Genomic DNA, 17,284 nt, shown 5'->3' on the forward strand with positions numbered 1-17,284 from the left:
TCATAAGTATTTTGGGGACTGAAATGTTAAATACCTGCAGAATTGGAGTCTAGGTCCCATTTGCAAATAGGCTTTCAAGTCACTGGCACTTTTCACCTAGAAAGCTAGATAAGGGTCATACTTAAATTTCCAGGTGTTGTGGTTTAACCCCAGCTGGCAACAAGTGCCACACAGCCGCTTGCTCACCTCCCTCACAGTGGGATGGGGGAGAGAATCAGAAGGGTAAAAGTGAGAAAACTCATTGGCTGAGATAAAGACAGTTTAATAGGTAAAGCAAAAGCCACATGCACAAGCAAAGCAAAACAAGGAGTTCATTCACCACTTCTTATCATCAGGCAGGTGTTCAGCCATCTCCAGGAAAGCAGGATTCCATCATGTGTAATGGTGACTTGGGAAGACAAACTCCATCACTCCAAATGTCCCCCCCTTCCTTTTTTTTTCCCCAGCTTTATATGCTGAGCATGACATCCTATGGTCTGGAATATCCCTTGGGTCAGCTGGGGTCAGCTGTCCTGGCTGTGTCCCCTCCCAACTTCTTGTGCCCCCCCAGCCTGCTCACTGGTGAGGTGGGGTGAGAAGCAGAAAAGACCTTGATTCTGTGTAAGCACTGCTCAGCAGTAACAAAAACATACCTGAATTATCAACACTGTTTTCAGCACAAACATAGCCCCATACTAGCTACTATGAAGAAAATTAATTCTATTCCAGCCCAAACCAGCATGCCAGGTATGCATGATTCTGGTCTGCAGCTCATATAAGATAAACTAGACCTGATCAGGTAGTTCAGACTCCAGATACTGAAGTAAACTTAACTATTTATTTCATCTTAAAAAAAAAAAAAAAAAAAGTCAGTTTAATTGAAATTACTTAGAACTTAAAGGTATCCAGGGAGTAAAAAAGCAGCCTCACTTACAAATCCTTATTTAGAAAACTTTATTCCTCATGCTGTTTTCTTTAGTACTATCTGGAGTAGTGTGTGGTTCTGCTTTAGAGATCTTCCTGTTCCCCATAAGGAGCAGACTGAGGTTTTGGTGTGCTGGGGAAAGGAGGGTGCCAACCCAGGTGACACTGATATGCTTTAGAAACAGAGCAACTCAGATGACAACTCTTGAACTGCTGTTACCATAGCTTAATTCTTGAGTCCTTGCTCATATATATTTCCCAGAGATGGGCAGGTGTATTTGCTGAGATAGGGAACAATTGTCCATATGAAGTACAGTGTTCATACTTCTGTTCTCTAAGAGCAAAGAAAAAGGGAGGGGAAAAAGGGGATTAGATGTGCCAGTTCATCTATTTTGGAATTAAATAGCCATCCTGAATTTGACTTAAGTTTTCCACTCCACTTTGCCAGTTTAATACAGCAATCCATCTGCTTTGCAGGAAATAATCAAGGGGCCAAGTGTAGAAATTCTGCTATCGATAACATCTTCCACTCAAGTTGTGGACAACACAAAGGTGGTTTGCTTTTTGGAAATGTGAGCTTATCTAAAAATAAGGGAACCAGATATACTCATTTAGCTCTTAAAGAGGTAACAAAAGTGCGGTTTATTTCCTGCCCTGACTATGCACTTTGCTTTGGGGCAGTACTACATTCAGTCAGATCAAAGGTTTATCAGCTTGAGGGCAGCTTCAGTATTGTGTTAAATACTGTTAATCCATCAAAGGCGTATTCACGAACAGTAATGGCACTTGTCAGCCCCTTGTGCCCACCCAAGGATAGAAATGCAGTTATCTGTACTGGTGGTCTTGCTGATGGCAAAGCACAGTCCAGCAAATATCCAGGCAGTTAGGTGTGGTGAATGTTTTTAGCAATTCCAGAGTGCTCTTTTTGGGTCAGAGCCTTAGGCAGGAGCTCAGATGTGGTGTGAAAGATCCAGTCTCTGGATGGCCAGGCCAGATTTTGGACAGAACAGCAAAAAAAAGCAGAACAGAAATGCCATGGTGCCATATAATCCTTCTCAACCTCAAGTCCTCCTTTTAGTCGATTTGGGGATTTAGCCTGAGCTGCTAGTAAGTTGTTTTCCTCTCTAAAAGAGCTGTTGCTGAGCATCAGGACAGTGCAAACTCTTGAGTATCTTAAATTCTGAAAGATGTTTGTGGGAGCAGTGAGATGTGAAACTGAATTTCTCTTGTTCAACTATCCACCTTACTGACTTAGCCATGCTTGGATGCTATGTATGTTTTTCCCCTTACATGTTAGATTGATGTAATAAAGCTTTATTTAGGTTAAGATCTAAAAGGCTGTCAGTTCTTAAGCAATTCAGTTCCAGTTAGTGCCAGTAATGTGTTTGTGGCTGGATTGGGCTTCTGATAAGTCATAGCCTGTGACAAGATGGGCTTAACACAAATCAGCATTTATTAGAGGAAAAATCATGTTAGAGAAGGTATAAAAGCTGTAAGATGAGCATGTTGAGCTCAACCAGATTTTGAGTACTCTCATGTGGAGGTTCCAGTAGGAAACCATGGCAAAGCCTTTGACAGCAGGTTATAGTAATTTGCCTGTGCTTGGTTGCCTTGAGATAGGCAGCTGCAAGAGTCTGGCAAAATGGTGTATAAGTTTGCAGGCAGGACATGGGCTCTCCTGTTAGCACATGTGTCAACGCATTTGAGTTTTTTGAATTCTTTCTCAATGCAATTTGCTCTTAATAAACAGAATTGCAAATTTCTTTGGTAGTAAATTATTTCCACAAACCACATAATCTTTAAACTCTGTCAGTTTTGACTGCAGTGTGTGTTGGTTGGTTTTTTTTTTTAATTCAGCATCTATTGCTTCAAATCCTTGATATATCTCACTTTTTAAAATCACTGAGTTCCAGAAAGAATATAGTTTTAGAAGTGACAAATGACCTGAAAGGAGACAGAGAGAACAGGGAGCCCAGCTAGTGTCCAGCATCATTTTTCTGTTTGGCCACGCAGCCAGTCCATCTCCCTTTTGTGCTAATGATTCCTGGCATGTGCTGCCCCTTGGCTGGCTGCTTGGGAGGAAGCTTGAGGGCATATTGGAAGAGTTTAGAGGACTCAAAAGTGCTGGTACTGTTGCAGAGGATTTGGAATTGCAGGGAAGAAGGGTGACAGTTGAGTGTGGAAAAAACAGGAGCAGAGACTTCTGCTATGTGCAGGACAATTTGACTATTTTTTGGACAAGGCTAGGTCTTTCATAAGATGGAGGGGGTTTTGTAGCAATACAGAAACCTGTGGTGATACTGGCTGATCATCTTACCTGTATTTATAATTTTATCCTAGTACTCAAGTAATTTTAATCGTGAGATTCTTAAAGGTCAACCCAGGATCTCTCTGACTCTGAGGTGTCAGTTTTGGAGACCTACAGCATCCTGAAGCTAGAACTACACTTTTCATGTGATCTGTCATCCTAATTTTCTTGATTTGCCTGTTTTGACAGGCTGTGCTAATCCTATGAGATCCTTTCCTACCTACAGGTCACTGCTTGCAAACTGTGAAAATAAAATACACGGGGATAAACACTCGATGCATTGGCAGCATAACCATATCTGGCTCTAAGATTTGTCCAGCGTCTTATATTGTCTTATCTCTGTTGGCAATGTAGCTTGGGGAAGCCTGAGCATGTTGTAACACTTATACTTTCAAATGAGGCTTTGAAGTTGCATGGGATAATGGTGTTAAGCCAAGCAACACCAGCTGTGAAAGTTCCCTAAACTTGAATGCATGGGATAGATGGGCACTGAGGGTTAGCAACAGAGAATCACATTTGTTTGATGATAAGTAGCTTTTTAAATCAAAATTGTTAACTTGTCATTGGATTTCCATTAATCTCCTTGGGTATGTTAAAACCAGTGTAAGAGTATCTGAAGAGTTAACATCTTTGAAAGATATCTTTGGTGGCCTTTTCTCATAATAGCCATGAATGTGTTGTTTTTCTTGGATTTTATAGGGGACACTGTATAAAATAGTAGCTTGTGGACCTCTGTCCAAACACACTGTCTTTTTTGCCCAAGTACTAATTAAGCAAGGAAATACATCTAAACACTAGCTCAATCTTGGTAAAAATGAAAACAGACATGGTATTCTGGCTACTTTTATTTCAAGTATTCATGGAATTTCTAACATAAACCAAAACAAACTCTTAAACCACTTTAGGAGGAAAAAAAAAAAGTGTAGAAGCCAAAGTCCCCTTTTCACTAGTCATATTTGGACTAGAGATAAGTGTGTCATGAAGAGTTTGGTTTCAAGTTTTAGCTGCCCTCCAGGCAGTGGCTAATTTATGCTTCTCATTGGCAAGTTGGTCCTTCCAAATTCCTTGCAAGATGCTCTGAGCATCCAAGTCAGAGCATCCTTGAGGAGGGGACTTGGTTCCAGGGGGGATAGTTATGTGAAGAGGGCTGGAGCTGCGCAGTCTGGTGCTTGTATAAATGATGTGCCAGCACTGTAACCTGAGGCTTCCGTAAGGTTTCTTAACTGGTTTCCTGTTATTTCTTCTCTCTTGCTAGCTGAAAATCAGAAGCCTGCTGTATTTCTGTGGTTAGCTTGTCCTCTGTGAGCCTGATAATGTGAACAGTCTGTCTTCCTGAGTGATGAGGAAAACTACAGTGATAGTGACTGCCCTTGCCTGGAAAGAAAACATGGGGCTTTTAGCTTCTGTGTAGTTCAGAGCAGTGTCACGTTTGTATTACTCCTTTGTATTACTGCTCTAGTGCTATGAAATAAGGATCTTGCCTGAGTGGGAAAAAAAACTCTATACTTGGTCACTCTCTTGCAAGAGGAGCGAGGATGAACTTAAAAGACCACCAGCTCCCTCATTGACTTCTCAGAAATATGAGCAAAGGTCAGGCTGGAGTCTGGACTTAGGTGATAAATGTAGGAAGAGGGAAGCTGTTTACTGCTAGAGGATATTCTTGCATCTCAGATCGAGTTAAGGACCAACAAAGTGATTTCTCCTTTTTCTTGGCAGAAGGCTTTGCCACTAACGTATTTCCTAGTCGTTCTTCAGTACTTTGATTTCCTCATCTTCTGCTGTAGAGCTAGGAAATAAGATGCAGTTGCATGCTCCTCCATGCCTTGATTCTCAGGGCGGTTGTTCCTTCAACAGCTTGATGCTAGGAAATTCTCCCTCCAGCATAATTTCCCTCCAAAAAATTAACTAACCCAACACCCCCCACAGGGTAAGGGTGGAAGGGGGCCTTTTAAAAGGAAGTAGCGTTCTTAAATTATTTTGAAAAGGATGAAGTTGGTATTGGATCCCACTGACACTGGGTGTGAAGATAGATTATCTCTTACAAAGAGTTTCCTCTCCCTATTAAAAGCTGCCCCTATCAAAACTGTTAGACTTTCCTCTTTGTAAAAGCTGCTCTTTAAAGCCATGATGAGCCTACAATAAAAGGCTCTCCCAGGCAAAAAAACCTCATCTAGGTGAAGAAATTAAATTGATAACCAGTGAAAAATATATTTCTCATTTCTCTATCTTAAAAAATATTAGGAAAATGTGAAAACTGAAACTGCCCAACAATGGAAGAGACATGCATCCTGTGTCTGACAGAGCAGGCAAGCCTCTTATTCTTGCTGCTGGCTAGCTGTGTTGCATGTGGAGTCTGAGCCATGTTCTTCCCCCTGCCTGGCAGGGCAGCTGTACAAAACCCATGAAGATTTACTGCTCTGAGTCTACTGTGAGACTGCAAATCTTGGATTTGAGTCCACTTATATAGCTTTACCTCCCGAAAAGCAGATCTTCTGATAACTCACGTCCTCTGTAGATTCTCCAGTTAAGTGTTTTCACAAGTCCAGAGGATAGTAAGTGTAGACTGAATCCTTCAGCAAATTCCTTAACGGCTCTGGACATCTTCACTTGCTTTCAAGAAATGAAGAATTTTCATCAGCTCAGTCTGATTCTGGTCATGACCTTATAGCTGAGGAACATATATAGGCCACTGTCCTTCTTTTAGACACATTTGACTAATATACAGAATTATCTTGGTAGAATATTTGATAGTCCATTTGATAACTTCTTGTGGAATAAGTATGTCCAGAATTTTGCCCTCATCCTTGATGTCTATAGTCAAAATGCTAAAGAAACAACTTCTTGCTATGCAGTCTGCTTGCTGTCTCCTTTTAATTAATATCTGCACATTGGCAACTTGAAATTGTCTCTACATTGAATCTCATACAGTCAATCTCATATTTTTACTGAAGAGCTAACTGTTACACAGAGCTCAAATTTTGATGAAGGGAATCTGCATGGGTCAGAGCAACCTTCATGGTATTGCTCTTAAAATGGCTTCAGGCCACTTGACATGCTGATGAGCTCATCTTTAGTGTTTCCCCTCTGATCATCTGACCCGTTGGCTGAAAACTACCTAGTCAGGCGGGACGGAAGAGGGGAAGGGTCTTGAGGTAGTGATGGGACCTGCTGCAGGCTTGTGTTTTCAGCTTGCTTGTGCTGCCTCCTGATTCCTTGTGACAGCAGGAAGCTGGGAAACTGGAAAGTAATGTGCCAAAGCGAGAAAGCCAATTTGAAGCTCATTTTCCTGCCACTGCTGTATAGGGAGCCTGGCGGGAGTAGGGTAGAAGAGGTAGGAACAGCTGGGAGGACCTGCCAGAAGTGCTTCAGGATGGCCCTACAGCAAAGCATCCTCGAGAGGACACTGGGGTTCCTATAGTGCTCTCTGACCTTGGCTAACCACGCAGCTTCTTGAATACTAGTTAAGCATACCAATACATTTTTTTTGAGTGGCAGAGACTGTAATAGGTAGCATCCTCCTGTTGTGTGAGCAGGCTTTTCGGTTTATACTATCTGTGCCCACATAGTCTTCCCTAAAGGGCTGCTGTCTGCATCCGAGGATGGGATGAATTATTTTGGTGACAGCAGCCGATGCCTAGGCATATCCCCTGTGCTGCAGGACCCCATTAGGAGAGGGTGCTGGAAGGAGTTGTCCTTACTGGCCATCGAGGGTTTGTCAGGCAGCAGATTTGGCACACTTGGTTTGTTTACAGTGTTAATTTATTCAAATAAAGCTTTTCACAATTTCTTAAAATAATATTTGTGATCAAATTTGCCTGGTGATAACTGTGGCATCCCACAGTGAGAAGGTTGGGTGACACAATGTTTGAAAAAAACCACCTTTCTGTGTAGTCTGGTCTAGAGTATTTGAAACTACTCATTGCTTTGGCAGTCCATAGGTAACCACACCAGGAACCTTCTCCTGCTTGGGCTCTTTATACAGCAGTACATTTAGAAGCTGCTATATCCAAACCTGCTTTTTGTAATCTGGTGGCTGGCATTTCTGGTGAGCATTCACTTCTACCAATAGCTTCTATAAAACGGAGCCAGACTCTTCAAGGGGGTACGCAGTGCTAGACTGAGAGGCGATGAACACAAATTGCAAGATGGGAAATTCTGATTAGAATGAGGGGGAAAATTTTTTTCACCATAAGGGTGATAAAACACTAGACCAGGACCAGGGAGGGTTGTGTGACCTCCACTGCTGGAGATATTTAGGGTTGGACTGGTTGCCTCTGCTTTGAGCTGGAGGTTGTACTGGTGACCTCCAGACGTTCCTCCCCATCTAAATGACTCTAAGTCACAGTTCCCAGCCTCGTTCCTTAGCAAAGTGGCCTTTTGGCTTCAGTGCCTCCTGTAAGATTGTGAGTCACTGCAATACCTCAAAGCCTTAATAGGCTTATTTGTGGACAAGAGAGTACAGTTAAAAGGGCTGCTTCTAGTATGTGCAGCTGGGGTACAGTATGTCAAACAGGTCATACTCTGTTAGAACAAAACAGCTTTGGTTTTCCCCCCTTTCAGCGTGTGAAGTTGCAAATTATGAGCTGGCTTGGAAGGCACTGAAGCCATCAGCTGACAAACCTTTAAATAACTTTACACATGCTTTAATCCACATGTTCTTTAACGGTAATCTTCAAATGATCTGGAACACCTTGAATTCATGTCTCATAGATTTGATATTGATAATGTTAAGTGTATATGGGGGTATATAGGATAGGGGCATCTGTGCTTCTTATTTAAGAACTACCAGAGTTGGCTTACCTCAAATCTCTCTAGCTTTTTTCCATTATGCTGGAGGATGGGTATTATAAAATGTCCGTAAAAGTATTACTAATCTCTTGGGGTTGTCATGTGCAGGACTCCTTACTCACAGCTGGGATTCTGGGGCTCTTTCCTGATGTTTTGCTGATGGGAAAGGGGCATTTGTTGGAAAGCAGATGCCTTAGGGCCAGCCTTACAGGCACGCACATTTTAATTGCAAGACTCTTTTCAGCTTTGCTCTATTAATTACTGTAAGCTGTCAGGAGAAGGGCCTGGCAGCAGCAAGGGCCAATAAGTGGTGGTGTAGTAAGTTCTTGCAGTTTTTTCCCTATAATCATCTGAAAGTTGGATTTGACTTTTTCTGGAGAAAATAAACAGCTATTAACTTAAATTTTTAACTGAAGACCACCAGAACATGGTATTCTGAGACCTTCATGATGTCTTTATATCTAGGTGGAATTGGTGTGTAAAGTCTGTGGTGTGAAGTACAGGTTAAAGCTATTTTTGGTCAAACAGCTGTCAAGTATTAGTCATAGTGACAGTTACAGATTAATATTTAACAAGGTTAGCGGTATGTTCAGTGATTGTCTCTTCTGGACACTCATAACTATCCTGTGAACCAGGCAGATGGTTCCTACCAGGACTTTTCCTGAAGTGAGGAAAAGCTAGAGATGCAACTTCTGTCCCTTGAACACTTTCTTTCTCCTGGCGCTACCAGCTCCAGGCCACCTTGTCTTTTGGTTCTGAATCACGAACCTTTGACTGCAGATCATGCCCATGCTTCATGGGGAGCCTGGTTTGTTCCCCTGTAGACCACAGAATGAAAAGCTGATCTTCTTGATGGACACCCTGGGTTGGGCAGACCCTCACAGGCCTTGTTTCTTTTTTGCTTCATTAGCATTAATTCTTCTAAAAGTTGAAGCAGCCCCAGGTTTCTGTACCACTCCGTGTTTGTGCAGAAGCATGGAGATGAGTTAGTGGATGCCATAAATGATACATGTAGGGAAAAACGTTGGTATGAAAAATAATAGTTCAAAGGGAATGAATGGTTACAGAGAAAAATCATACTGTTACCATTAGCAGGGAGTGTTAAATACATTCATTATATGTAGGAGAAGCTCTGACTAGGTGACTCTTTCCATATCCCTTATATAAAGGTATCAAATCCATAACTAACAAAATATTCCACTTCTCTAATCCTAACTGAGACTGGGGTAGTAGCGGTTTTTGCTGTCTCCTCAAAATAAAATTGCACATGGCTTTTCATCATGTGAAAGAGTATGTTAGCTTGTTGCAATGAGAACTGTGGGGTGTAATACACTACTGATGAACGCTGCAGGAGTCTAAAAGGTTGACTGTTTCTTCTAGAAAACGTTAGAGTCAAGGTCTCAAAAAATATCTAGATTTAGGATTTATCTTCAGTATGAACTGGCGCGTGGTTCTGTAGTAGAAATACAAAGCGGGGGAACCCCAAAACTTAGAAATTTTAACTCTGTGCCCCAAAAGCCTTAGAGGACGATACTTCTATCTGGTTTCCTCTTTTAAAATCAGAAAATGCTAGTTTCTGCATAGTCCCTCAAGGATGTGAACAGCACGTGAACAAGTATCTTACCTGTGGACACTGTTAAGGTGGAGCTAATTAAGTGCTGTAAACCTGAACGTATTGCTTACACCTGTAAACCATGTCTAAGAAAGTCAGCTGACTTCTACTAGGGTTTTTAATCTTATCCAGGACTCTGCATATGATATCAGGGTCTACTGATGTTCCCGCAGGTCAGATTCAGTTGTCATGATAGACCATTAATTAAAGCTATAAATAAAGTCCAACTTCAATGTGTGCCCAAGAGCTTTATTGTGTCCCCCAGGGTGATCCTCATCCATGAGTGTCTCCTGGGCCCTCTATTACACTATGGTCTATGTGCGGCTCCATCTGAACTCGCTGTGATCGCCGGCTGCACTCGTGTTGTTTTGATCTTGCACAAATTCCCATGAACTCTGAGTGCTGTGTGAAGCCTTGAATTGGCTTTAGAGCAGGAAACATTTTACCTGCCCCAAGCCCAGCTACTGCGGAAATATTTAAATGAGGCCAGTGGTGTATTAGTTTGCCTTATTAGTGACTTAGCGAGACCATGGATTACCCATGGAGGTGATGAAGCAGTACATGCTCATTCCTGCACCATAACTATTGGCTTCATTAAACTGCTAGCAGTCTGTCTCGCTCCTCTGAGTTACAGGGCTGCTATTTTACTTGGAGTCGGGAGCTCTGAGTTGTGCTGAGGGTGTGTGAAACAGTAAGTAAGTTCCTATACCGCTGTCTGTCTGCATGTGATATTTCCAAAGGGTCCACCCTATAAAAAGCTTATTAACTGGTGAAGATTGAAAACAATGCATCTGGGAGTTGCCTGGGGTGGGTAGCTGTATGCCAGCTTCTTTGAAAACAGTCTGAAAAAATCTGACAGGTCTACATCTTCCTCCCCCATATCTGTTTGATATAACCTGGCCTTAGTATTACTGCAGATCTGCCTGAAACTTTTAAAATTTGGTTTTGGTGGATGGGGGGGAGGGTTCATATTAATGATTAGACAATTGTTTTGCTCAAATTTTTAAAGGGGTGTTTCTCTCCTTTTTTTGGGTTGCACTCCAACTCCAGAAGGTAAGAACCACTGCTGATTTGTTCTAAAGCTACTCTTCTCTATTAACGCAAGCTGCAAAAGCCTTAATTAAATGAGCAACTGCTTGTTTCACACAGACTTAGAAACCAAGTAATGGTAGTATATTTGGTGTTAATGCTTCTGTTACCTTAATCTACCTTTCCTGCATGCTGTTTGCATTAGCGCTTCAGTGCGATGCAAACTTGAAATCTTAATCTGTTTGTAAAGTCTGTGGAAAATGTCAGGCTAATAGCATGTGAATGCTTAGTGTCTTACAAATTAACCTTGCTGTCTGCAAACCTGAATTTGGGGGGAGGGGGATGCTTGATTTGCATGACGTATTTTTGTGCATCTTTTGTCTCGGGGACATTTGGCACTGCATATTGGGTGAAGCAAAATTTAACATGTAGAATAAGCTGCTTTTCTAAATCATGAATGTGTTTAACAAGCTTGAAGTTGGTACAGTGATGTCTGCTTACAATATCTCTCTGCTCTGACACTTCCATAGATCTGAAACTATTGTTTTTTTAAAACATCATATTTTAATATACTAATAAACAAAAAGCTATTTGTGTGAATGTCTGATTCAAATGGAAAGTGGGGAAGAAGAGGATGCTCAAAAGAACAAAATGAGAAAAACCCTCACCCTTAAACACAGTCCAGTCCATTTGGGCGTTTTTATCCAGTTACATCAACATGCAGTGATGATGTGAAATGAAGACGCTTGCTGCTGTGTGCACTTTATATAAAGCTTCCATTTAGAGCAGAAGGCAATAATTAACTCTTCCCTGATGTTGAGGCTGCTGGGTGCTATGGCACCTACCTGCTGTGAAACCAGTGAATTCTGAGTGGTGTTTCTGTGCCCAGCAGCATCAGCAGATGCCCCTCTGTCTGCAGGATCCCCTGGAGCCCGAAGGTGGGGGTCCTGCGGTAGGAGGCTGCAGGGGATCTGCTGGGTGCACCATGCTGAAGACCGTGCTGTTGTGCACACCTGGAGAAATACTGTAAACTCTGCAAACCAAATTAAAAATGGAGCTTTAAGATAAAGTAACCTTTTGGTAGATAAATACACATTACATGATGTTCTGAGGGCAAGGGTTTTAAGTTCAAATACATCACGACTGAAAAATTTCAATCTGGTGTCCTACCCACATGTGACCGAACAAAAATGATTTGGTCACACTTTGTTTTCAAAGCAGAACAAGTCAGCTCGGTCCCTGAGGTTTCGGGAGCCAGGCTGATGGGAAGGGATGCTGCAGTGGGATTGAAAGTGTGGGAAGAAACACTGCACCTCTTCCTCCCCTTCAACAGGCAGCTGCTCGAAGTAGAGAGTCCTGCCCTTAACCTTGTGTACATTTACCACTCTCAAAACCCCTTTTTCCTGCTCAGTCTGAAGAAGCTTTGAGTTTAATGTGGAGTTTAAAATGCCATGGTTTAATGATGGCTTAAATTTGGCAGTTCTCAGAAGGAAAATGTGGTATGTATGTGTCTGTCTGAAATGTCGAGTAGCTTAGAGAAATACTCGGAGGGGTGAGAGAGCTCAGAATATGTATTTCTTCTTATGCCATTGACTGGTCTTACAACTATCTCTTAACTACAAAAATTATTATTACACTGTTACCCTTTCAGCAGTCCAATAAAATAAGTAAAGAATGTGCCTGTTCTGCAGGCAGAGGGACTGTCACTTGTTGGAGATTGCTATGAGATCGGTTTTCTAACTCATTAATGAAATGAAAGTGTGGGTATGGAAAATGTTAATTTTCAGAATAGAATAAATATTTAGAAGTTACCAGAAACCCTTGTTCAGTCAACAATGTAAAAAATGTATAGTTTGTGTAGCAGTCACAGGTTTATAAGTATAAACAGGTTTATAAATTCCAGTAAATCTGTTAAATTGGTTATTTTTAGCTGGCAAGCTGGTATTAGAAGGGAATAATTACTAAAACACCATTTGCAGTGGCAGGCAGCACTGCTGAGCACAGCAATAGTAGCAAAACGATTGGGAACTGAATTTTTAACTGAAATAGCTGCTTTACAAGCACTTCATATTTGCCCCAACGCAGCAAAATAAGTATTGTTAAGACCCTGCTGTCGAAGGTGCTGTATAGCTAAAAGATCGGTGCCAGCTCTGATAATATGAGTTTAAGAACAGGTATTTGTTCAGTCTGTTCACTGGGTGGTCACCTGGTAAGTATTGATGGGTACTTGATTGTATTGGACCTCTCTGTAAAACAGCATCTGTAAATGAAAATTTTCTCGATGCTGTGGTTTAAAGCCTATGTCAGCACTTAAACCATTTTTGCTTTTGATAAAGGTAGCTTTGAATGGGTAGATATGTTTTTCTCAAGCTGAAATATATTGTAAGTGAGGGTAATGCGTAAGGTATGGGAAAATAAAATGGCTTAAAACTTCAAACAGTGAACAAATCGATGTTTCCCAGTTTTCATGATGAAGATCCTAGGTCTAGGCATGAGAGCTTGGATTATGACCCTTGCAGTGGCACCATGAGTCCTATTTATGCTGAGTTTGCTGCCTGTATTTTGGCAGATTTACTGAAAGGCTGTGCTACTTTCAGCTTTTTGAGAAGTAAAAACTGGGAAGTTTCAGTATGTACTTGTAAAGCCATGGAAGCCAAATTAATCATGTAAATGCTGTTATAGCTACCTTTGCATCTTCTAAACTGTTGCAAATATATTTTTTTTACTTTTAATGCAAGCTCATTTTAATGAACAAAGCCTATAGTTGACTGTTAGCATCAGCTGAATTTATCAGCCTAAGCACCTGTTCTGATCTGAACTATCCCAAGAAGTGTTGCTCAGCAGAGATGTGAACCAGTATAAACAAAGGCATGTTTATCTTGGTTTTCTTAAGGGTGCTGTTTATTTGTCAGTGGGCTGGCACTAAGCACTGGATAATTGATAAAGGTGAGCATCCCATTTATTATCATAATAGTTAAAACAGGTTTGCTTTTTTTGCTGTAGCTGTCAGCTAACATACTATTCTCTAGTTGAATAAAAAGGTTAGATGATACATTGCTGTGAGTGCATAAATGAAAATGCAACTAAAAACTCTTTCCACTCACAGAAGCACAAACACAGCTCGTGTATGCATGTACCTAAGATGTAAAATTCTGAAAAATATTTGCACAGAAAAAGCAGCAGGGTGCTGCTACTATTAGAGGCTGAATACCTTAGCCCCAGATTGTTCCCCCCGGTTGTATTTGGAGCGGTGTTCTTGCCATTTGTGATGAACTGCAATAGGAATGCTGCTGCTGAAGTTTTCGTCAGAAATTACTGTTAGAAGCATTAGACAAGACACCAGTAACTTTCTGGAGGTGGAGGATGTCCGAGTCAATTATTTTCTGTATCAGGAATTTATCCTGTTTTCATCAGGAAAATGCTTTTGTTGTCAGGAAAGTGGCCTGATGAAACACAAGTACATTACTGACATAAACTACTGAAATATCTGAATGTATTTGAAAAAGGCTTGCATTACTTGACAGCTGGATAAAGTTACAATATCTTGATTGTGCATGTAATCTATTTTTCAGTGCATAAATGAGACTGGGGATAAAAACAGTCCACGTAGATCTCAGGGCCGTGGGGATGAGCCACTCTAGCGTTGGCATGAGCCAATGTCTAACTCTTTCCTACAGTAGCTAGTTCTTGGGAGGAAACCCTGGAAGTTCAGTAAAATCAGAAGTGTGCCCTGTCTAGATTAAGCATCTTAATTCAAGTGCACTGGTTTATATAAAAAACTTATAGCTGGGTGCCATAAACCTGAGTCTGGAGTTGTACCCGCTGCTTTGTTAAACAGTAAACAGTGTGCGTTGCATCCCAGCTGAGAACATCACAAACTGAAATAGTGAAAGAAAACATCATTTTGATTCATAAGCCTTCCCTTGTTTCTAAAACCTGACAAAACCTCCAAAACCTGCACCCTACATGTAGTATTGAAGGAAGCCCTAGAGGGGTTACGGGGTGCTGTACTGCTTGCGTTCAAATTCAGCCTCTGTTCCTAAACTGCTAGGGTACGAAATACCCGATTTGAGAGTGGCTGTGTGCTTTTAGTACAGTAACTTGCACCTAATTGCCAGCATCTGGACAAATATTTTGACCTTGCATTTAACTAGGAGAGTGAGATCCCTTTGCTGCTGGCACAGCTTAGCTACCCACCACCTCTCTGTAGCAGTCCTGGGGCACTGCTGTTGTTAATACTAATTTTATATATTAATATATAACAGGGTAGTCTGTGAGAACAGGGGAATGTGGAAATTTAATGCAATGGGAAAAGTGAAAATTGATCTTAGCTCATTTTGGAAGATTCTTTGAGTGGAAAGTAAATAATAAATGAGAACAGCCCTGCATGGAGAAGGGCAGGAGGGGCAAAGCAGCCCCTAGACTGTGAGCATTAGCTGTGGGAGGGGAACTGGTGGAATGGATAACGTTCATTCAGGTTTCTCTGGGAGAATTTGATGTTAATGACTGTGGATATACCTTTTTTTCTTTCTCCTCCCATCATGACTGTGAGCATGCTGTCTGTCCGTGCTGCAATAAGCTGTTGAGCCAGTTTGCTGTAGATAAGTAGTAGAACATGAGCCTGCAATGAGACCGTCCTCAAAAGCAGTAATGTAATTCCTGCCTCTCTAAATGGAGAAGTCTTGAGCATCCACATCTCAAACTCCTCACCTTCAACCCAAGAGCCACAGTTTGAGCTTATTTAGAGCCCAGGGTGACTGATGACCGTGATCACCAAGCTGGGGAACATTTCAGTTCAGAAGCTTTAGGAATCAAGTTAGGGGCTTGAGCTCTAACAGATCTGATACAGCTTCCCCTAAGGGGCTGTGAAGGAGCATAGCAGTTAGGAGCTAGTCATGTCATAGTCTTGCTGAGCTCCACATAATCTTTTCTGATGGATGAATCCTGTTTTGAAACCTCCAAAAGGACTGGTATATTAGCAGTCACCTTAATAGAAGCTGATGGTCAGACTGACTGTGGCTCTGCAGGTGGAGCAGTGCAGATTTGGGTGGGATGGAAGGGAATGAAGTGAAATAATGGGTAATGATGAATCTGGAGCAGGCAGGAACTTGTCTTTTACTTCATCTGCTTTGCAAAGTACTGGGTTTGAGGTGGAATGATGGGAAACTGCCAGACATGGCTGATGATCCGGTGTGTGTTCCTGGCAAATGGAGGAGATGGCCGTTGTTACTTTAAAAAAAAAAAGAGGCAATAAAATAAATGGCATAATAACATTTGGTTCCTAAGGCTGTTTTTAGGCAGCTATTGCCTTTAAAGTGTCAAAAGGTAGGCTGAGTGCAAAACACAGGTCTGGAAAAAGTAATAAGTGAATGTTAGGGGATTCTGAGCAAAGGGGCAGTAAAGAACAAGCAAGGGGTGAAATCTTTCCATTTGGAGGAGAACAGGTTTCATTGCCAAGAATAAACGTAACCACAGTCTCACTGCACATTGCTCTGATGTTAGCAAACTGTCAGAGCTGTGGGTAACACAACCTTTTATATAAGAAAAAATGCCTGAAGTGGTTTCCCATGGGATGCAGGTAGGTGTAGTACAGCCCTGCTGGTTAGGGCTTCATCTGAATTCTGGGATGAGCATCTCGGCTTGTTTTCAGATATTTTGGGGGTATGTTTTTTCTTTTTCAATTTGGAGGTTTGTATGTCAAATCAAGATCAGATCAATGAAGTTGGAGGCTGCTGGTTAGGCTGCTCATGTAACCCTGCAGGAGCAGCTGCTGTCCTGTTCTTCTGCAGCTGCATTGGGGAGCTCTGTTCAGAAGTGTGAACGGCCACCCTGCACCCAGAGTGGGGGCTTAAATTGACTGATAGTCATGAAAATAAGACGGTTAATAAGGAAGGGCTCATGAGTACTTGCTCATTGAGGCAGAAAGGATGTAATATGACATGAAGACCATGCATCTTATACCCAAATTGAATGCCCCCCCCCTTTTTTTTTGAAAGTTGGGTGGGATTTGTCAATTGATTTTTAACTTCTAAAATTTTCCACAATAAGCTTTATGAAAGGCTAGAATACTGTTAGATTTGCACCAGCTTTCTAGAACAGCCTGTAGAAGAAGGCATGTAACTAGAGATGGGTAAATATGAAAGGGGAAAAAAAAAGGCAAAAATAGTGGATAAGCTATTAAACAATGGAATCAATTCAGTAGGAGCAGTGTAGATGCCAGATCAGTATAGCTCTTGTAAAGATAGGTTCTGCCAAGGCTTCATTCCTTGGTGACCTTCCAAAGTGTAGCTCTGCCTAGACTTTTGTAAAATGCTTGGCTTAACATTGATATTCTGCTCTGATACTGTTTTTAAAAAGAATGTACTTCATGAGCTAAAGGTCAGGTATGTGGCAGAGCTCTCCTCGCTGCCCCAGAGCTTCCTGAACATGGGAATGCTTCGGTGCATTCACTGCTATTCAACATGCTATTAGTGATCTGGAAAAAAGTATAAAATTACTTCTGATAATTTCCTAGATGCAGTGATAGGAGGGGTGATGATCAACAGTGATGGGAGAAGGGCAGGTATATTGTTTATACTGCCAGATACAGCTGGGCCCGTATAAAATATACTTGCATGCAGTTCTTGCATAGTACTTGCATGTAG

General features: G+C 41.6%; 1 protein-coding gene across 8 annotated transcripts in view; it reads left to right on the plus strand.

Annotated features, from left to right (window-relative positions):
* LOC104830749 (putative Polycomb group protein ASXL2) overlaps positions 1-17,284 on the plus strand; it is an 80,301-nt gene that overhangs the window by 34,212 nt on the left and 28,805 nt on the right. For 7 of the 8 annotated variants that reach the window (XR_774248.1, XM_010565874.1, XM_010565877.1 and 4 more), the window contains exon 3: positions 2,382-2,384. The exons of the other annotated variant lie outside the window; for it this stretch is intronic. Coding sequence is in view for 6 of the 7 variants with exons in the window: in XM_010565874.1 (XP_010564176.1) it covers positions 2,382-2,384 (3 nt within the window). In the remaining variant the exon portion in view is untranslated. The remainder of the gene's footprint in view (positions 1-2,381; positions 2,385-17,284) is intronic. 8 annotated transcript variants of the gene reach the window in all.

Source organism: Haliaeetus leucocephalus, unplaced genomic scaffold (genome assembly GCF_000737465.1).
Source record: "Haliaeetus leucocephalus isolate CR32 unplaced genomic scaffold, Haliaeetus_leucocephalus-4.0 Scaffold197, whole genome shotgun sequence".
Lineage (NCBI taxonomy): Eukaryota > Metazoa > Chordata > Aves > Accipitriformes > Accipitridae > Haliaeetus > Haliaeetus leucocephalus.